The following is a 22,867-nucleotide window of genomic DNA, read 5'->3' on the forward strand; positions in this document are numbered from 1 at the left end:
TAGAAAGCTCTTTTCAAACTTTGGTATTTCTCTTACAGTAAATATTTCTCAGGGGCTCATATATTCCAGCCCAATGTTTTTAGGCAGGTATGTTATTAGTCCTTTTTTAAAAAAAAACAAAAAATAAACGGTTAAGGGTGAGAGATGATATAACTGGCTCAGGTTTGCTTAGCTGATAAATACAAGAGACGGTACTAATGGCCAGGTCTCTCCCTTCTTAGTACAGCGCACTTTTCCATTCTGTTTTTATTGTTAATCAATGATCAATTATTTTGTCATAAATATATGAGTTAAAATCTATATTCACCTCTACCTTTGTACAGAAAAAGCATGACCATGGGCAAGTACACCACATAATTAAAGTATGCCAAAATAGAAATATCAGTTTTGGCCAAGTTTAATGCAACCTCCAGCTCTTGAAAATAGTTATAAGCTACTGTTCTCTTTTCTTGAATGTCTTTAAGCAGCCTTGATTTTTTGTGTGGAGAAAATCTGGTAGACAGGAAAGAAGAGAAATTAATACTAGACTAAAAGCCCCCCAAACCTTCAAAGGTAGGATCTGTGTCTAATTTTCTCTTTAATCTCCAATATTCATATAGTAAGCACTTAATAAATGCAGCAATGCTTATCACTGACACAAGGTTATCTCTTTACTGAATTTCCCACTCATTTATGTTCTTCTGGAAGTTGATTTCTCATTTTGGTACAAAACAGATCTGTAATTTTTGTTTGTTTGTTTTTGTTTTTTGCGGTACGCGGGCCTCTCACTGTTGTGGCCTCTCCCGTTGCGGAGCACAGGCTCTGGACGCGCAGGCTCAGCGGCCATGGCTCATGGGACCAGCCACCCCGCGGCATGTGGGATCTTCCCGGACTGGGGCACGAACGCGCGTCCCCTGCATCGGCAGGCGGACTCTCAACCACCGTGCCACCAGGGAAGCCCCAGATCTGTAATTTTGATTGCTTTCAACCTTAGCTCTTGTAGTTTTAGTTGTCAGTGTTTCTGAAGGATTTAAATTAAGGTTCTGTCTTCAGAAACCCAGATATCCAAATGAACGTGCAACTATTACCAAATAATTTTATGTTTAGAATCATTTACCCACATGACTGGATTTTCTCTTTGCCTCTGAAGATCTTGACATCAAATAGACCCCACCGCCTATGTCCTCTCCTTTAAATGGGCTTAACTCTTGTTTCTTCAATATGATTTTCTCCAAATAATCATCAGATAAAAATATTTTATTATATGTAAGGAAAAGATAATGACATAACTACTTCCAGTTATACTTTTTTCCCCAGCTTTTGATTTCTCAGCCATGATCTAACATTGAGAGTTTTTTTGCTTTCATTAGCTTCCCAGAGTTCTCATTTGTAAAGTCACTGGGACCTGTGGCCATCTGTTACTTTCAGACATCTTTATAGCTTTGATTCTATATTTTAAAAGGTGTTCAAGCTATGGCATCCTTTCGCAGTAAAGACTCTAAAGTTATTAATTAATCATAATATAAAAAAGATTATAAACTGCATTTGCATATTTCTGTGTACATTAATTTAAACATCCTTTTTTTCCCCCCTGCAAGGTCTTTTGCTTTAGTGAGGGCAACCAACTGACAGACTGCTCATTAATCATACATATTAACGGAGTAGTTAAAGCTTTAAAGTCTAACTCACCATTCTGTCTACAGGGACCAGTCCTTGTTTTCTAAATGTGATGACATACACTTCAGACACTGCTAATTAGGTCTTTCCCTTGAAAATTCATCCTGACATGTTTCAAGAACATATTTTTCCCTTGAGTACAAGCTCATTAAATTATAAATATCTTTATATAAGTCTTGCAGGATTACTTAAACAATGCAGCATTCTCTATTTGAAAACCGTTGTTCACAGTGAAGGATGAAATAGATCTCATTTCCTTATATCATTTTTTCGGTCAAAAACAATGGACTGGGTAAATATCAGAGAATAATAGATATTATATTCAGTAACATAAGATGTTAAAGGAAGGTAAAAAATACTTCGTACTTATAAATGGAAATGGGTATTAGTCAGGGTTCTCCAGAAAAATGAAAGCATCAGGATGTGTATACAGAGAGAAAGAGACAGAGAGAATTGGCTCACACAGTTGTAGAGTCTTGGTAAATCCAAAACCTATAGAGTAGTCTGGTAGGCTGGAGACCCAGTGAAGAGTTGCAGTTCAAGTCCAAAGGCCGTCTGCAGGCAGAGTTCCTTCTTGCCTTGGGGAGGTCAGTCTTTGTTCCATTCAGGCCTTGGACCGATTGGCGAGACCCGCACACCTTATCGAGGGCAGCCTGCTGTGCTCAGAATCCACCATCTAAATGCTAATCTCATCCAAAAACCACCTTTACAGAAACATTCAGAAAAATGTTTGGCCAAATATCTGGGCACCACATAAACTTAACCGCCACAAAATGCTATACAGATACTCAACTCTTGATCATCTGCACAAATGGAAGGAAATGTTCCTGCGAGCGACCTAAATCAGATAAGCTACAGTCAGTTCTGTTGAGCCCCTGAATTACATGATCAGTCTGTAGCAGTTTTACCCTAGTGGCTGCTAATCTACACAGGCAAGTGTTTAGGTCAACCTCATGATGCGGCCCCTTTACGACAACTCCCAATGGTTTCCCAAGACAATCAAAGGAAGAAAACACAAAGCCCTCACCACAGTCTTCAAGGCTCAGCTAATGTGCCCTGCCTGCCACCCATCCACGGCTTGCGCTTCTCCAGCCACCCAGGGCTTTGTTCTCACTGTTCCGTCTGCTGGATGTCCTTTCTCAGCCCTTGCACAGCCCACGGACTCGCTTGGTTCAGGTGTCTGCTGAGACCTCCCCTGATTTTTCTATCTGAAATGGCACACCACCCTATCTAACTCTGTATCCCTTTACCCTGCTTTACTTTTTATGATTCTTGTCGCTATCCAGAATTTATATCTCTACTCGTGTCGTTATCAGATACGCAGTCAGTATAACAGGGAGGGATGATCAGGGATGACACAGCCAGGTTACCTGAATTCAAGTCCCAGCTCTGCTGCTTATCTGGACCTGTGACCTCAGGCAAGCTGCTCTGTCACTCAGTTGCCTCATCCGTAAAACAGAGACACCTCAAAGATATTACGAGGACTTTGAAGATATAATGAATACATAGATATAAATTGCTTTGAACGGTGTCTGGCAGAGAGAAAGGACCAGGTGCTATCTATTTCTATCACCGTCTCCGCTAGAATATAAGCTCTCTGAGGACAGAATGGATTCAGGGTATTTCCAGAGCACAGAGAAGGATCTGGCCCACAGTAAGGACTCATTAAATGTTTGTTGAACGAATTAATGAAGGAATCTGGGAACATGCCAGCTGAGAATGGGAAATATGTTCTACAAAAACACAGTGAAGAGGTGGTAGGTTGTTGGGCTGCAGGCCTAGAAGGCCTGCATTTGCCCAGCTTTAAGACCGAAGAAAGAGCCCGGAGTCAGCAACAGAGACATCAGTGGCTTCATGGATCGGGGCGCTTACACGTCTGAAGCAAGGTCCTGGAGGGATTTCCAGTTATAGGGGAGTTGACGTCAGGTGGGCTCATCGGTTACCAGGGAAACCAGCAGAGGGACACAGGCCCCTCACCACCCCTTTGACAAGGACAGTCACTCGCTGGGGCCTGGGGCAAGTACGTAGGAAGGTCAGTCCTGTGAGTAGGTGTTGGTTAGGCTTTAGGGATGTCTGTATAGGGATGGATGGATGTACGTCCTGTGTAGCAGGACGCTCAGCATAAGATGTAGCTGCGGTTTCTGCCTGAAGGATACTTCTCTAAAGGGGACTGAGAAGTCAAAGGAGAACATAAAAAGAATCCAGCAAATGACCTGCAGCTGGGGCTGGCAGGGCCAACTGAGGTACCAGCTTTCCCAAGACACTCTAACCTTACTCTGGGAAAAGGTCGGAGCTGAAGGAGAAAGAGACTGTGGGAAAGCAGCTGGAAGAGGTCAGACTCAGAGTTCCTCTTACCCAGTCACACTGGCAAGTGACCTTGGGTGTCAGGTTTAAGGAAATGAAAAGAGTATTCAAGTCAAGAAAAAACATACCCAGTATTTACATAATGGCAGGTCCACAAGCATTCAGTTTTTGAAGGTCATCAATACAGAGTCCCAATACTTAAGTCCATCGTGAAAGCACAAGGAGTGGTGGCGGGAAATGCCTTCCAAGCCCAGTTGATTGAAAGGTTGGCAATAAGTATCAGAGGACAAAAGGACCAAAGAGGACACATCTGTATGGGGGCACAAGTGTCCATGGAAGCTGTTCCTGTCTGAGGGGACTCTTCAGGGTCTAGCACCCCATCTCATTGCCAAGGGGGTGCAGACGGCTTCCTCCACCCGCATTTCCCTCCCATCCCATCCCGGTGACCAACCCCCCGCCACTTCCCCTGTCAAACGAAAGGCTGAGAGAGTTACTGAAAGGTTTGGGAAGCAACTTAATTCTCACCTTCCCTCCCCAGAACTCCTGAGTTTACCTACAACCAAATGAACAACACTCTCCAAATAGCTGTTGTCAATAGCTGTCCCTCCTCTTCTACCCTGAAAGCAAGATCCAGGCCTTATTCATATATTTTCCCCTAGAACAGTACGTAAAACACAGACAGTACATTTCTGCTGAATACATTTACTCATTTTTTGGATAGGGTTTGAAGTGGGCATTTAAATATCCAAGTGGGATTTAATCCATTAAATTTAAGTTGATGGATTGAGAATTATGCACTGAAAGTTCTTCTGTATCAAAATTGGGTGACCTTCATACTTGCATCTTACGGATCCTTGGGGATTCTCTCTGTTTACGGGAAGTTATTGAATAGCTGCAAAATGTATTCCTATGAATTTATTTGCTGTTGCTCAATCCAGTCTTTCTCTTTGAAACTGCAGTTCTAAAATTCCACCCCTTGAGGGTACATTTCATTTGTTAAAGTATGTGACTCAAAAATACTGAAAATGCACTTCTATAAATTTAGCTTCATTGAAATCAAGATATGAAATGTCATTAATGATTTCTTTGTTCCAGTGCTGACTGGTAAGGCTGAATTCCTTCTTATACACTGGCTCAAGCTCTGACCCGTCTGAAATTTGTTGAGGAACCTCATCACATCGTTTTCATGTTAACATTTCTTTTAAATAAGACACTAGCAGTTTATGTGCATTATTTGTCCCTCTACGTGTTGATTTCATCCACTCTCTAAGTCTAAAAATGTAACAGTTTCCTGAATAAAAATGAAAGATGCTTGAAGCCTATGAGCGCTTGGAGATGGGGACCCCAGGGCATGGGCATAGTTCTTGGACAAGGAAGGCAGAGTCCAAGCCCGATTCTCCTCCTCCGGCCTGCAAGCATCCCCCTGCAAACTTCCAAATACGGAGGGAGCGTCCCCCCTCTCACTGCCGCACAATAAAATGTATCACAGAGGGTCAGGAAGCAGCTAAGCCATGCCCTACCGTGCCCCACCCCTGAGCCGGGATGAACCAAGTGCATTGGCTGAGGTTGGCAATGGCAGGATAGAAAACAGAGCCCACGATTGGGACAGAGAGAGTTGGTGGTTTGGCAAGACCGTCGGGAGTCCAGTCTAAGTGGAAGGTTGTGGTTGTCCTGCTGGCGCAAGGCAAAGGCAAGCAGCCACCAGGGGAGCAGCTGAGAGAACTAGAAAGACCTGAATTCCCAAAAGGGCAAAGTCGTAAGGCGATGGGACATTTAAAAATCTGGCTTGGTGGTGGGAAAACAAGAGAAACTCAACAATTAGAGCAGCAAAGTAACTGAAATCGTGAATGACCAGGATATGCCCCCCCAAGGACACCTTCATCCTGAGGGTTACAGATTTTAAGATCAGACACACTTGGGGTTAAATTTTAGCCCCACCAATTAAGAGCAGGGTGATTTGGAGCTAGATGTTTAATCTTTCGTTCTCTGTAAAATGGGAACAGTATCACTCACCCACAGTAGTTTGCAGCAGATTAAGTGAAATAGCGTAAGTCCGTGCTTAGCACTCAGGGCTTGGCCCATGGCAAGCATCTGATCAATGGTAACCATTTTAATAATCATTTGTCATAGGCTTTTATGTTTCTTGGTACATGCACAGCTTGGAGCACACAAGGAAAAGGTGATTTGGGGTTCATCCAGTCAGAAGGGACTTAAGAGGTCAGACCTTAATTATACTTATCTTCATGACCAAATTGGTGCCGCCATGATAACTTCATAGGAATGCTAAACAGTGACTGTAGACCATGCTGACCACAGACCAGACCACCTGGCCCAGTCCAGCGCTTCGATGAAGTGTTACCGTTTATTCAGATTATCATTTATTCAGTTATAGCTGAGGGGGTTTAGTTAATATTGTCACATTTCTAACTTGTTTTGAAAAGCCACATTAGTTACTGGTAGAGTCCATCCAAAGGGGAAAAAAAGGAAGAGAACTGGGCTTCCCTGGTGGCGCAGTGGTTGAGAGTCCGCCTGCCGATACAGGGGACGCAGGTTCGTGCCCCGGTCCGGGAAGATCCCACATGCTGCGGAGTGGCTGGGCCCGTGAGCCATGGCCGCTGAGCCTGCGCGTCCGGAGCCTGTGCTCCGCAACGGGAGAGGCCACAGCAGTGAGAGGCCCACGTACCGCCAAAAAAAAAAAAAAGGAGGAGAACAGAGAGATGGGGAAATTGTGACATGATTTAGAAATTTTAAGATCCCAACCTAAATGAGAAAAGCAATATCGGGAATAGCATCACAATATGGATTCATCTTCCCTTAGCCCTAAACCTATTTCAGATTCTTTGTTCATGTTGAATTACATCCTCTTCCCGTGTCCTTACAAAAGCCACTTGTCTGATCCCTGAAATAAGGAGACCATTATGACTAGCCTCATTGCTGTCTTAGATGTATTTTTAAAGATGTTAAGAAATAAAATTCACTTAAGATGTTATGCATTCCTCATGTAAGTATTCCGTTCCCATTTTTTCACATATCGTTGATTTCAAAATGTGCTAACCTTTTACATCAGTCATTAATCTTATTTCCGTTCACAATGTAAAAAAAGAAAACTAAACTTCCCAGATGGTCTGTAATGTTTTCCTGTGTAATTAACACCTACTTCACAGTTGTGGGTGCCAGTCAAGGCCCTGTCTCCTCTTCCTCGACATCTCCTTGGTACCTTGTTCAGGCTGAGTTGATGCCTAAGACTGTGCTGAATACACACATGGGAACAGGGGAATTCTGGAGAGGAGCCAGCTGCATTAGAAGACCTGGCAATTTAAAGAGATTACTTACACACGTGTCTCCTCTGTGGGCTTGAGGGCTGCATACCACCCTTTATTTCGGTACGATTACTACTGTAACTTGTCCTCGTCGTCATCATCAACAGCAAAAACCATCTGACAGATAAGTACCAGTCGCCCATTATTTGCATTCTTCCCTTCTTAATGCTCCTGGATGGTCAAGTGTTTATAAATCAAGTGGCTAATTTAAGATACATGTGCTCTCATACTGCAAGTCATCCTGGAAGCATCAAGTTATTTTTACTGTTGAAAATTTGTAGATGTCATTTATTTAAATAGGCCTGGGTTTTTTTTTTTTCCTTCCTGACAGTATTGACCCTCTGTGGTCATGTACACAGCAAATGCAGATGGATGAAGTCATCTGATAATTCAAATAAAATCACTCCATCGTGGAAATCTCCTGGTTTCATTTTTTTAAATTTTTATTGAAGTATAACAAACATTCAGAAAAATGTATGTATCCTAAGGAGACCACTTGTTGATTTTTCACAAATCAAGAACACGCTTGTAACCTGCACACAGTTCAAGAAACAGGACGTCCGCATCTTAGTCTGATGATCTCAGTCGCTCCCCACTCCCACATGGGTGACCTATTGCAACTTCTAACAGCTTAGCTTAGTATTGCCTGCTTTTATTCCTTATATGAATTGATCAACGTTGTGTTTACACAATTTAACCATATTGTTGCATATAGTTGTATTCCATTCATTTCCATTGTTATATAGTATTCCACTGTATGAATAATCTACAATTTACTTTTTCTATTTCTACTCTTAATGGGCATCTTGATTGTTGTTTTAGATGAAAAAATCCCCTATGCAAGGTTGACAGTTGGTTACGTTTTTTAACTGATGCACAACACAGATTTTAGAAGGTTTTCTTGATATATTATCAACATTTTTAAATGGAAAAAAAAAAGGATAATTGGATAAAGGATGGTAGAAGGGCAGGGAGAAAAGAAACTAACATTTATTATTCCCACTGTGTCAGATATTATAGTAGGAGTGTTGTTGTTGTTGTTGTTAATTGTGGAGAAAAACACATAGCATAAAATTTACCATCTTAACCATTTTCAGCTGTACAGTTCATTAGTGTAAGTACAGCTGCATTGTTGTGAAAAGATCTTCAGAACTTTTTCATCTCGTAAAACTAAAACTCTGCTCCCATTAAATGACTTCCCCTATCCCCCGCCCCCCAGCCCCTGGCCACCACCATTCTACCTTCTGCTTCTATAAATTTGGCTACTCTAAGTACCTCATATAAGCGAAATCATACGGTATTTGTCTTCTACTGACTTATTTCACTGTGCCTATTTTGATTGGCATGATGTCATCAAGGTTTATCCATGTTGTAGCATGTATCAGAATGTCCTTCCTTTTCAAAATTGAATAATATTCCATCGTATGTACCACATTTTGTTTATCCACTCATCTGTTAATGGACGTTTGGATTGGTTCTGCCTCTTGGCTATTCTGAATAGTGCTGCGTATGAACATAGTGTGCAGATATCTCTTCACGACCCTGTTTTCAATTCCTTTGGATATAGACCCAGAAGTGGGATTTCTGGATCACATGGTCGTTCTACTTTTCATTATTTTAAAAATCTGCGCAGTGTTTTCCACAGCAGTTGCTCCATTCTACAATCTCGCCAGCAGTGCACGAGCATTCCAGTTTCTCCAGATCCTCACGAACGCTTATTTTGTTTTTTGAAACTAGCCATCCTAATGGGTGTGTGCGTGGCAGGAATTTTACACATGATCTCTTTTTTAATTCTTCACAAACAGGCTTCAATGAGTAAGTACCAATTTTACAGCAAGGACATCTTGACACAAGAACCTTCCATAAAAGAAAAGGCTGGGATTCCAATCCAGGCGGTCCTGAAGTTGACAATGGGGTTTTTATTCTTAAAGTTCCACGCAGTCACAAAACCAACCCAGCTCTTTTGTTCTGAGCTACAAGGTTTACAAGATTAAGGGCTATACAAGATTGCCTTACTTTAAATATGAAATAAGAGGTTGAGGTTTAGAACAGGAGTTCTCACAGTGTGGTCTCAAGGCCAGTAGCATCAGTACTGCTGGGAACTTGTTATAAATGTGAGTTCTCGGGTCCCACCCCAGACATGCTGAGTCAGAAACTCTGGAAGTGGGGAGAGCAATCTGTTTCTGCTAGGTCTCCCGAGGATGCTGATGTGTGATCGGGTTAGAGCACCACTGGGCTTAAATCATTAGACAAATACCTAAGCTGCAGTCTGATAACCTTTACACTGTTGCCAAACAGGAAACGTACGTGTTGAGCACTCTGAGGTTTCCAGGGCAACCTGATATGGTAAATCTGCCTTTTATGCTTCATACTCCCAATTTTCAGAAGAGTATTGGCTTAGCCCAATTGTAATGCTGCTGAAACCATCCATTTGGAGATTGAGCCAGACTCCAACTGATCAATTGCTTCTGAACAAATGGCCACCTGGTACCAGGCACCCTAGCCAGGAAGGCCGCACCCAGCTCAGCATTTTTCTGTTATGTGCTGGGATTTTCATCCCAACCCACAACCGAGTGCCCACTTCTTGTCTCACTTTACAGTGGGTCTAGAATGAAGGGCCTGAAATAAGAGGAGACAGAAGTGGAAAGAAACACGCAAAAACAGCCCCTCTATCGACGTCAGGAGGGTATTCCCTGGCCCTCCCAGGCACAGCCCCAGCCCCAGAGCATGGAATCTAAAAAAGCCTAATTCATCAACACAGAGACAATGTTGGCTGCCAAAGGCTGAGGAAGGGGAAATGAGGAGATGCCGGTCAAAGTGCACAGACTTCCAGTTAGAAGATGAATAAGTTTGGGGATCTAATGTACAGCATGGTGACTATAGTTAACAATATTGTGTTTATACTTGAAAGTTGCTGAGAGAGTAGAGTTTAAATGTTCTCAACACACACACACAAATGGTAATTATGTAGGCTGACGGGGGTATTCACTAACTTTATTCCTAACATATAAGTGTATGAAGGCATCACTTGTACACATGAAACTTACACAATGTTACATGCCAATTATATCTGAGTAAAGCTGAAAAAGAAAAAAGTATTCAAATCTGCTTCAGGATGTTACTAGAAATTCAAGCCTAGAAACCACATTTAAACTGAAAATACGTGCTGGCTGAAGTCAGCTGTGTACAGTATGTTCCAATAATTTGACGGTCCTCAAAAACATCTTACCTGCATGTCTACTGTTAGCAAGGAGGCATAGAGACAGTCAGCGTTCCCCTGTGCTCTTCCAGAGACACATCCGCACACTCTTGACAGTCGCAAGGCTTTGAACAATGATGTAAATCAGCAGCGACGTGCAAGAGTTTGGAAGCTTGCCCGTACCATACTGAACCATGAATGCGTCTACTCCTCATGTTAAGACATGACAATGTTATGCTACAATATCTGAGACTTGGTTTATCTTAAACATTAACTCTGTGATAAAAGTTGATCAATAACCTCATTTTCTCCACTTCCTGCCCAAATCAATATATATGTCTCTTTTAAGGAAAGGAGACTGCACACAAAGTTTATCCTATGGTTTTAACTTACCTCACCCTAAAAGAAAGAACCAATCACCTACTCCAATGTCACCGATTTTGTTTCTTTGTGCTCTTGTAAATGAATAAATTACGGTGCTTCCACTTTCCAAGTAAACAAACGTTGTATCGTTGATTAATCCTCAGGGGCTGATTGACTTGGATTTACTAAAAGACCCAATATATTGATTTTCAGAATGTGTAAACTGCAAAACAAGAAAATTATGTCCATGTGTGTAACTTTTATTCAGTATACAGAATATTAAATTATATATTCATTCCAATCTTACAACCCCCCAAAGGAAATCCAAGGTTCAGATCTCTAAAACAGAAGGTACATGAAAATAACTACTCATTTTATTTCTGGTTTTAATGAAATTAAAAAAAAAATCTGTTCTGTAGTTGTTAGCCAGGAGTTTTTATGAATACAGCTGCTATTTTTATATGGAGTCCTCGACAGTAGGTACTCAACTTGCCTTCAGCAATTAATGGAAGCATTTCCCACCCAATCACAGTGTCGCATTTGCTTACCTACCTTCCAGACCTTACTCTGCTGCTTCAGTGGGTACTGCATTTCCTACCCAACTCCAAGCTTAGCTGACGGCCAGAAAGATCAAGCCTGACTCTTTCAGAGCAAGAAAATCTGTCAGTGAAATGAGCCTTTCCCTGTTTATGCTTACAGTTCTCCCCAAAAAGAGTTGAAAGATCAGCCTAATACTTTTACCTTTTAAGTAACAACAAGCCATAATATGTATTAACATACTACCAATATGGTAATAAAATAAAGTTATTAGTAACAATGAAACAGAGTTAGAAAACCTGCTCAGAAATGCTTCTCATTCAAAATGTGTGCTATCCATACCTAAGCTGGCTTCCTTCTATGATAAAGGAAAGAAAATAATTAAGAAAAGAAATGTATAATAAATCAATGTTTTTTAAATGATATAGATACACAGGTACTTAGAAATGTCATTCTGGCTCTTGCAATTGGAATTTAGCTAGTTGCGAACTTGGGGAGTTAACATTCACTTACAATAATGAAGATTAATAAGCAAGGAGTGAACATTTTATTTCACTTATAAAACAGCTTAATCATCCAAAGGGAAGAAAAAAGCTAGTTAATGTGCTTTTCACAACATATATAATTATAATATGGCTTACGGAAGTGCTTTTCAAACTTTAGTGAGTATGAGTATTACCTGAAGGGGTTTTTTAAATGCATATTCATGGATCCCTTCCCCAGAGATTCTAAACCAGTAAGTCCAGGATGGAGCCCAGAAAAGTGTATTTTTAATACCTGATAGCACCCTCAGGAAGCTCCTATAAAATTGGAATTCAGATCACTCTTTGAGAAATACCAATTTAAGATGATAAATGCATTTATTATTGCACCTGAACCCACTGAATTATCAGATAAAATGCCCATCTTAGCCCATCTTTCAGATACTTTATATTACTTTGCTAGAGTACCAAAGTAGACAGCCTTTGAAGGGCTGCTCATAAGAGTCACAGTTTATTCATTCCAGGCACTGTTTTTCTCATCTTGGCTGTTAAAAATTGTCTCAGAGCTTTTAGACTTCACAGGTCTTTAAAGGTCATGTGGACTTGGAATTGTTTTTTAACTTTTAGTTAATTTTTAGTCTTTAAAATTGCCATTTAATATTGTCTCATCTTAAAATAAAATGGAATCACAGTAGCTGTTGTCTGTTTCTCTTTGGTTTCTAGGGAAGACGAGGAAAACCAGGTCCTCCAGGAAAACCAGGGCCTCCAGGACCACCTGTGAGTAAACAGTAGGGTATTTCATGAGTCCCTCCGTACTGCTGTGTGTTCATCTAAAGGTTATCTTAATCCCCTGTAGATAATAATTTCCATCTTTCCACTGTTTAACATGGTTGTGCTCCCTACACCTCCCACCACCACCAACCAAGAGATCAGGGAGGCTGGTGGCCGGCTGCACCCCCTGCCCACTTCATTCCTGGACAGGAGCAAGTGTACTGCCTGCACGGGCGCCCCAAGCCAAGTCCCAGACCAGCAAACCCTGTGCTGAACCCACCTGAGCCCCATCTCCTCAATTTCTTAACATCCAGGCTGGTGGTCAGTCAGACATCTGGGGAAGCATGCCTACTTTTCTTGACACAGCTATTTTGCCAGTAGAATTTCATAGACTATTGTTGCTAAAGAGAGCCATAAAGATCGTGTAGCCAATTAGCTGATCTCATCCTTTACCCCAAGCTTCTAGAGGAAGTGTGCAATTTCTTGTGGCTCTGCTAACTCTTCAACCCGCTGGAGTCTGGATTATGTCCAAGCTACTCCGCCGGCCCTGCATTCTCCATGATCACCAGTATCTCTGAGTCACGAGATTCCCTGAGTGCCTTTCAGGCTTCACCTTATTTCACTGCTGTATAGGAACTGACGCTGTTGACTGTTCTACCCTTGAAACTCTCTATTCTCTTGGTTCACTGACGCTGATCGTTTTCTCCTACCTTTGAGGCCATCGTTTTTGTCTCCTTCCATAAAGCTGTTCCCCCTTCCCTTATTTATACGTTGTATGGTTTAAAGAATCCCAGTCTTCTATTTCCACCCAAACATTCCTCCTGAGTTCCAGGCTCCTGCACACCACGGGCTGCTCAGTATCTCCACTTGGAGCTCTCCTATGTACTACAAACATAGCCTGTCCAAAACTAAACTCTAAAAATGACCCTAGATTTTTTTTCTCTCTCTCATCCTCCACATCCAAATAGTTCCTAAATCATGTCAATTCTACTTCCCATTAGCTCTCATTCCTCATACCACTTCCTTATTTAGGCCCTTGTCAATTTGTATCTATATTTTTATAGCCTTCTCCCAGCTGTCTCATTGCCTCTACCTTCTACAAGTGGGGTAATATTTCTAAATCATAACTCTGATCACGTAGCTCTTTGGTTGAAAACTCTTTAATAACTTCCCTTTCCTTCCAGATGGATTCCATATCTTCTACGGCCATTCCAGTCCCTTCAAAGTTTGTCCTTTTCCTATCTTTGTCTATCCTCCTCTGTGCCCTTTCTTCTTTTGCAACCTGTAGTGTCATCTTCCTTTATGATCTCAAAATGCCGCACATTGCAAATGTTCTCCCCAAGGCCCACGTGAGCTTCCCCACCTGCAGGACTCAGCTCAGACCCCAGGTCTCCCACGAAGCCCTTGCCGGTGCTCTCGGCACAGCACGAGAGGTGTCATCCTCCGCAATCCTATGAGCTTATGCCTCCTGCAGACAGAGCACATTGTTTTATGACTCCTATTTTCCTTGTCTTTCTGACCACTGCCCTGTGAATATTTTTTGAACCTCTATTTTATCATCATTGTCTAGCACAGTTTCTGGCATGTAGCATGTAATTGTTAATTATTTAATGAATGAGTCAACAAATGAATATACTTCATAGACGAGAAAATGAAGACGGGAGAAGAAGTGACTTTTTAAAGGCTAGAACCACCTGCGCCACCACTAGAGGGCTCTAGACTGAGCTCCTTAGGAGTCACTTAGGGTGTGGCCACATGCCAAAGGTGAAAAAGATTGCTGCTCTGTCAATGATTTCATTTCATCCATTTAGCCGTTCAAGTAAATTGTTCTCTTAGCAATGTGCTGGTGTCAGTTGATACTGGTTATGAAACAACTGGGGGGAAAATGGCATCAATTGGACATCCTGGAATCCAGTCTTTAAAGGAATCAGCTCTGTTGATTTTTATCCCAAATTTCCTGGCAAAAGAGAGAACTCATTGTAGGATTTTCGGTAATTGTCTCGTGCTATAAACAAGAAAAGCTGGTACAAGCTAACAGGCAAGATTAGACTTTCCCATAGTTTTCTAAATGCATGATGCTGCTTTCAAGACAAGGTAATTGTTGTCTCAGAGGAGGAATTTGAATGATGAAGGCCTTTATGACAGGCTTGCCAAATGTCTAGGAGAGAAGAGGATTACACCACATCCTGGAATGAGTCCTCAGCTGTAGATCAAATGAGTTTACTGAAGAATTTAGAAGATTAAGAAATATGCGACCATATGAAAGAGTTTATAATATTCAATTCCACAGGTTTTGATTGCCAGAGTGTTTGGGAGAGAGAGGTACTTATTTTATTTCAAGTATTAGATTTAGAATTTAAACTCAGCTATGGGTCTGACACACAGTGTTCATTAAATCCTGAGTACACGGTATTTAAAAGAAAAGTGGTTTATTATCTTTTGTAATACAATAAAATACCAATTTGTTAGACTACCAAAAAAGGGGGGAAATTCTATACAAAAAAGAAAAGGTTTTTATTCATAGGTCAGCTCTTGTTTAAAAAGAATTATTAGACTATATCATCTGCTCATTTTTGTATAAGAATTGTGGTTTATGGAAACTCTTTGTCTTTTTGATTGTGGGATAACTCCTCTAGTGGATTAAATATCTTTTGTCTGATACAAGTATTATCAAAACTCTATCTTGGGGTACATTTTTCATCAGCTTTTGTATTTTTTTAAGTTATTCACATAATAGATGACATGCATACCACCATACTGCAAAAAGTCCTATGAAGCACCTTGTCATTCTTACAGGAATTAGTTAAGGGAAGCATTGAAAAGAAAGGTGAAATACCTGGCCCCCCACATGCTTCTACGCCACCTTCATGTTAATCTCCCTAAACATAATGTACTTTAGCAAGAGGACTGCTATTTCCCAAATGGTTAGAAATGAACAGAGTTCTTCAAAATCAGTCCTTTCAAGATCATATTAACCAACACTTTAAGAAAATGAGCTGGTACAAAAATCAACCTGCTTCTAATTCACATCATTCAATAGTTTCACAAACTATTAAACATTTATTTAAGGCCTACTACGTGCCTAACACTGTTGGGAGCTAGGCTTGCAAAAATGAATACGATGTGGTCCTTGCCCTTCAAGTATTTAAGTTTAACTCACAGAAAATGTGAATAGAGGAAGAAGCTTGGAAAAGATAACGCCAGGGTGGTTTTCTTCTGGAATTGACAACTGAAGCATAAAGGCTGAGGCTTAAAAACAAGGAGGAATTCCTGCCCATCATGACACATGGATGAGCCCGGAGGGCGTTATGCTGAGTGAAATAAGCCAGTTCACCGAAAGACAAAGACTGCATGGCGCCACTTTTTGAGATTTCTAAAATGGTCAGACTTATGGAAGCAGAGAACACACAGGGGCGGGAGTACTGGGGAGTGTTATTCAACAGGTATAAAGTTTCAGTTATGCAGGATGATTGCATCCCAGAGATCTGCCCTACGACATAGTGCCTATAGGTAGCCATGCAGTATTGTGCATTTCAAAACTTGTTAAGAGGGTAGATTTCATGTTAGGTGTTCTTACCACACACACGCACACACGCACACACTGAGGGACAGAAGGGAAGGCTGGGAGGTGCTGGGTATGTCAGTTACGTTGGTTGTGGTGATGAGATCACAGGTGTTTGCATCTGTCCAAACTCATCACATTGTACACATTAAATACGTGCAGTTCTTTGTGTCTCACTTATACCTCAATAAAGCTGTTTCTATAAAAGTTGAGAAGGTCTGTCCAGTAAAGCAAATAGAGGGGAAGGAGAGAGCAAGCTAGGAGCTGCTGACAGAGGAAAGCAGCCTGAACAAAAGCTGAGCCCCGGGGAGTGGGGCAGGCGGCGGCCAGGCAGCTCTGACCACAGCACTGACACGTCGGGTCCAGCCCGGGCAGCGTCCTGGCAGAACTGCTATGAGGTCCACATGTCCCGAGAAGCCAGGACAATCTGTGAAGAGCTCTGAGTGGAGAGTCCCAGGGCCAGACTTCCTGATAGGTCTCTCTAGTGGCACAGTAGTTGGAATGCTGAGAGAGAGTGAGATCCATCGCAGCTATCATAGTATTTACTAGTCATTTGTATTTTATTACAACTGACGTAAAGCTTAAGAGACGTCCCCCTTTACTTGTGGGCATTTTTAGATCAAAATGTTGTTGTTTTTCATTTGTTTGTCTTCTTCCACTTTGTACCTTATGTGAGATGAGCCCTCCCCCCTTCACAACAGGAAGGAAGGTAACAAGAGAAAGAAGGAAAGGTTGGTAGGCACCAAGATCCTTCCGACTGAGACTGGGAGATGGTGTCTGACTCACCCTACTGGCTGGCGTCTGAGATTCCTAAAGCATGTGTTAGAATGTCTTATGACAATGTGAACTATAAAAAAATATTAATTTTCTCTCTTATCAAGCAATAATCAAATAATACATAATGTCTCTCAAATGAGTGAACAGAATAGTATATAATTTTACTATATATGTTTGAGCAATTAGCCTTCAGAAAAGTTAAGGGAAAATTTTTTATTGATTTACTCTGACCGGTGGGATTGTCTGAAAAGAACCAAGGAATAGGAGTTTTTAGGAGGCATGGATCCTTTGATAACAGCATACTTTGCTCAATTTCTTCAAGAAAATGTTCTCCCCTCCAGGGCTTTAGAGATGTTCCCTACATCAAAGGTACTGTTGTTATTCTGGGGAGTGTCAATGAAGATTTTTAAAAAATAGAAGAAAGAAATCTCTAATGGCCTGAAGCAACTCAAATAATTAAAACATTTTAACCAACCATTCTATTTGTGATTGTTCTGAAGCCAAATTTGTATTTTCTCACTTTCTTAAGAAACATTGGTACCAAAAAGTTTAGTTGTTTACAAAGAAGAATTTCCCACAACTTTGTGTGTGTGGAAGGACAATCTCTTTCACCCTGAGAGAGTACATTCTCTAGGGGAAAGAATCTAATAAAGGAATATTTACTAAAAGTAGATCTTTGAACTAATGTTATTAGATTTTCTTTATGAAGTATTGTTTCATCAAAGTCATATATATTACTCCAATTTAGCTTCCCATACTTAACAGCAACTTTTCCTCTCTTTGAGGAAGGTTTAGTTGAAACTTAGACACATGTAATCTGCATACATAAAATTATCCTTATTGAGATGCTGGTAATTGAGGGGCAACTAACTGGTTCACAGAGCTGGCCACAACCCTTCATCACTTTTTATAAAGTATTGGTCCAATTTCCTGTTAATAAGCAGAGCTGATCTTACCTATACAAAGGGAAAAGCTCCCAAATTCCCCCAAGTAACTTCTGTCATCTTGTTTTGAATGAATATTCTTCATTGGAGGGAAACCATTAAGTAGCAATGTCATGGACTGATAATACCTGCAAATACACTAAGATTATGATTTTTTAAATTATTTATTTATTTTTGGCTGCATTGGGTCTTTGTTGCTGCGCGCGGGCTTTCTCTAGTTGCGGTGAGTAGGGGCTACTCTTCCTTGTGGTGCGTGGGCTTCTCATTGCAGTGGCTTTTCTTGTTGCAGAGCACGGGCTCTAGGCACGTGGGCTCAGCAGTTGGGGCTCACGGGCTCAGTAGTTGTGGCTCGTGGTCTCTAGAGCGCAGGCTCAGTAGCTGTGGCACACGGGCTTCGTTGCTCCACGGCATGTGGGATCTTCCCGGACCAGAGCTCAAACCTCTGTCCCCTGCAGTGGCAGACGGATTCTTAACCACTGCACCACCAGGGAAGTCCCTAAGATTATGATTGAGAGCAGTTTTCAGAGAGGAAGCACGAAAGCATTAAGCCTCTCCCTGGGGAAGGAAATAGCAGTAACTCCTGAGGAAACATATTCCACCAAAGAGAGAGAAATGGACCGGGAGAGGTGATTACAGCCCTAGCTCTGTGTTCGGTGCTCCACTGCCAGCGCATTATGTAATCCTCACAACTACCACGAGAAGTAGAAATGATGCTCATTTTATAATGGGGTAAAGGTTGCTTAGAAACATCGAGTAACTTGCCCAGGATCACACAAGTATAAGTAGGGGTTGTAGACTTGAGACCCAGGAATGGACCGCTAAACCCACCTTTATTCTCTCACTCACTCTCCAGTAAAAATTTCTTTGTCTTTCAAGCCTTCCAGTTATCTGAGTAGCATAAAGGAATGGAAAATAGTGGCCTCGTGTTAGGATGATGAGGCTTCGAGAGTCTCGGGACTTGAAATGCCTTAGTTTATTTCAGAGTATTCCAGGTTTTCATTCCTTTAGAAGGGAGAGCAGAGCAGCTGGCAATGAGGCGGAACAGAAGAGTTTAACTAATGAGCCATTAAAGGCGGCATGTCTTAGCCCACCCGTTTGACACTTCCATCACTTCTCATTCATCATCCCAGCAAACGTGTTTATTAAAAACCACATTAATTGGAAAATGTGTTATTATTCCTTTCTGGTGCAGGCAGGGCCCTTGATTTCCTTTCTTTTTTTTTTTTCTCTGGCATTGTTTTTGTGCATTGTTTCATTATTGCAGTAAGAGAATTGAGCGGTGGGGCTCACGTGTGTCACAGAAATTCACATAATTTGTAATGTGGACCAGGAGCTCCCTCTACTGTTTCCACTGGGAAAGCTCTAGAAGAATGACTGTTCAGCCCTCAGGAGGCTGTCCAGGGTCTGGAGATTGCTCAGTGTTCGAGGCTTAATTATAAATCTACATGATTTTCAAAGTTTATTTTCAGGATTTTGTTGCATCTTATGCTTATCCTGTATTTTAAATACAAATGCTAGCTCATCGACAGTCATTTTCAATGTCAACCGGATGCCCTCTAGAAGTGAAAGCCCTTAGCTTTCTCTAAAATGCTGACTTATTGTAACACGCTGATAAAACTCTACAGCGTGAGTTTTTGTGGGAGCTGACTCTGGTGGAATTTGTGCTTCTTTTCTAAAGGAACCATAAGATTGAAAACATATACAACCATGTTGTTTCCATTCTCATTTTAATTTCAGTGTAGAACTTCTTTCACCTTTAATGCATGAGGCATTGCTCAATCCTGAAGGTTGTGGTTACAGAGCAGGATACATGGTTAAAAGAGTGAATTTAGGATGTGAAATTGAATTCATTTATCCAACACATACTTACCTCGATCACCTAGCATGTGTTAATGTCTGTTACAAACCTTGAGTATACAGTGGTTTATTTAAAAAAAAAAAAAAAAACAGACAAATTAAAGCTAAGGTCTCGGGCTTCCCTGGTGGCGCAGTGGTTGAGAGTCCACCTGCTGATGCAGGGGACACGGATTCATGCCCCGGTCTGGGAAGATCCCACATGCCGCGGAGCGGCTAGGCCTGTGAGCTGTGGCCACTGAGCCTGCGCGTCCGGAGCCTGTGCTCCGCAACAGGAGAGGCCGCAACAGTGAGAGGCCCGTGTACCGTAAAAAACAAAAACAAACAAACAAAAAAATAAATAAATAAAGCTAAGGTCTCTACCTTCAATAACTTACACTCTATCATGTGTGTGTAGGGTGAGGCACCGATGGTGAAGAGGCAATTCCATAGGTAGACAAAACAATTTCAGCTTAATATGCAGTACTGCAGGGGAATCAACTGGGTAGTGTGAGAGTGGTTTGGGAGGAAGAGTTGTTGCCCTAGTTAAGGTGGTCCAGGTGGCATCTCTGAGCATCTAGGTGACATTACTTGAGAAGGAGCCAGCAGTGTGAGGCCCAGAGCAAGAACTTTCCAGCCACAAAGATCAGGAAGTGCAAAGGGCCTGAGGTGGGAGAGAGGTTGCTGGATTCAGTAAACAGAAAGGAGCTAGGAGAACAGTGCCAGAGGAGGCTTTGGAGCTGAGTGGCCTTATGAGAGTGGAATTGGGGAGCAGGGTCGGGGGGAGAATAAGTGGCAAGGAAAATAATCAACTGGTCACATCTCCCTTTTTTAGGTCTTTGTGTTTTTATCTCAGGCGGTTAGATTTTTATTTTGATGTGATGAAATTATTATTCCTAATGATAATTCTAAAGGCAGCATCATTGTAGCATATCGTTTTTAGTCTTTGCATGGACAGAGAACAGACTTGTTTGCTGAGAAAAGAAGGAAACAGACAAAGCTTTGACAGTTGCCCATTTCACTTCAGCCCAGCCTGAATCCAGGGGACACCATGTTTTTCCTTGGAGACGGAGAATCTCATCACATACAAGTCTCATTCTTTCCTCCCCACAGCTACACCTGAGGCTTCCTTTCTGATAGGCTGCAGGTTGATATGAGCAGTTATAACTATGAAAGTCTATGCTCTGGAAACACCGTGGAACTAATGCCTTCCTGCATCTGTGCCCTGTTATCCATCACTATCCCCACCTTTTCCGTCTTCATCTCCAGCCTTATTTCCTATGCACTGAGGACCCATGGTGCAAAGTTAATGTTAGCAAGGCCCACCCCTAAGGGAAGTTAGTCCCCAAGACACATTTTGGACTGCTCAATAAAGTGGATGACAAGAATGTCCAATTAAAACATTTGACTTCTTGCTAAAATACTCTGTGTGACTATATGCATTTTGAGAACCATCATGCATCAGTGGGAATCCAGTTCATAGTCTGAACATCCATCTACAAGCTTTGAATTGATCAGGGTTTTCTGTTTCTCAGTTTTCCTTTCAGCAAAGAACTTTAGTCTCTTTGGTCTATTAATGGCTAAAGGCCATGTACTGTACTGATATCTTTGGAGGAAAAGAACGTAACCATTTATCTGTGTCAACGGGAATAGTAATTTTATTCATAATAAAAATAAGATGACTTCCTCAGAGTTAAAAATAAAGATACCTAAGACCTATAAAATGGAGGCATGGCCAGTTAATCATTTTTATTGCCACTCGTCCCCCACTGGGGCCATGGTCCCAGACAAAACAGCTGTTGCCAACATTACTAACATTCCAGTGTCACCTTGTGTGGCCACGGAATCCGTAGACACGCCTGTGAGGCAGCTGGGGTCTCAGGTGGAGAATGTGAAAACCAGCACTTGGGCTCCACTCCCTAATTACTTCTCTTTTTTTTTCTCCCAATGAGCAGCAGCAGTGAGACATTATTAGCCACTTTCTGACTGCCTGAGTTTTTTACTAATTATAGATACACTTGGGAAGAAAAGGATTTTATGTTCTTACAGCCACTGACTCCTTTTCTTCATTTGGGGTCGTGTTATTGAAACCAACTATTAAGACTTCTGAATGACAGACGTTGTGTATAGCAAGGATGGGACAGAATATTTGAAATCCTTGATATATGGTCACCAAACTTGTTATTGGGCCAGTGCATAGATTAAATACTGATTCTTTGTGGGAGGTAAACAGTAAGGTTTTAATAAATCCGATTGGCCTTTGAGAAATATTCAAAAAGGGAGACTTGATTCCTAAATGATCTTATAATTTGTATTTGCTGATATAGTTTACAAAATTATCTCCATACAGCATTTAATTTTACCGCCGTATAACTGTGAAACAGGCAAGAAAAGATTATCTCCATTTTAACAATAAGAAAAGTCTGGGCCTCCAGAAGTAAGGGGCTTAGCTAAACCCCTTCAGTCAGTTTTCTCTTCACAGCAGCTACAACCTGGTAGGAAATTGTTTCCATCAAAGGAGAGACTAAAAGAAGTTATGTGAGTAGAGAAGCAACAAGTTTTCAGCATTATCCGGGGAACCTGAAACATGAGAGGAAATTCTGTAGAAAGTAAGCCTGGAAGGAGCTTCAGTTATATCTGTAATTTCGTTAAAAGGTAAAGAGATCTAAAGTAAATATGGCAGACGGTTAGGACCTGACAACATTGGATTGTGGATTCATGGGGATTTATCCTATTATATTCTGTACTTTTCAACATGCTTGAAATATTCCAAATTTCTTTGACAAAACAGGAAAAGCATCCTGTGGGATGGGCTGAGGTTAATATCACTAATTACTTCTTCACCGGCCTAGAGTGTCAGCATCTTCTCTTTTGCCTGAAATCCTTTGCAGAATGGGGCAAAGTGTTTTACAAATGGAATCATTCAGTATTCTTTTCTAGAACTTCCCTGAGTGTCCCCTCTGTAACCGTGCGGTTCAGTTGAGCCAAGACATGTCACTTGCATATTTATCATGAGTATGACCTACAGATCACAAGGAAACCTTGATGGCAGACATTTGAGTTGAAAGTGGAGGCTCCAATCACCAAAAAATAAAACGTCCCTTTGCTTTTGTCCAGAA

At 41.4% G+C, this 22,867-nt stretch overlaps 1 protein-coding gene across 1 annotated transcript in view; it reads left to right on the forward strand.

Annotated features, from left to right (window-relative positions):
* COL19A1 (collagen type XIX alpha 1 chain) overlaps positions 1-22,867 on the forward strand; it is a gene marked incomplete at both ends in the record, with an annotated part of 350,042 nt that overhangs the window by 232,441 nt on the left and 94,734 nt on the right. The window contains one exon of the mRNA XM_082669016.1: positions 12,585-12,638. Coding sequence (XP_082525142.1) covers positions 12,585-12,638 — 54 coding nt within the window. The remainder of the gene's footprint in view (positions 1-12,584; positions 12,639-22,867) is intronic.

This window comes from Grampus griseus, assembly GCF_964374135.1.
Source record: "Grampus griseus genome assembly, chromosome: 13".
In the NCBI taxonomy this organism is placed as follows: domain Eukaryota; kingdom Metazoa; phylum Chordata; class Mammalia; order Artiodactyla; family Delphinidae; genus Grampus; species Grampus griseus.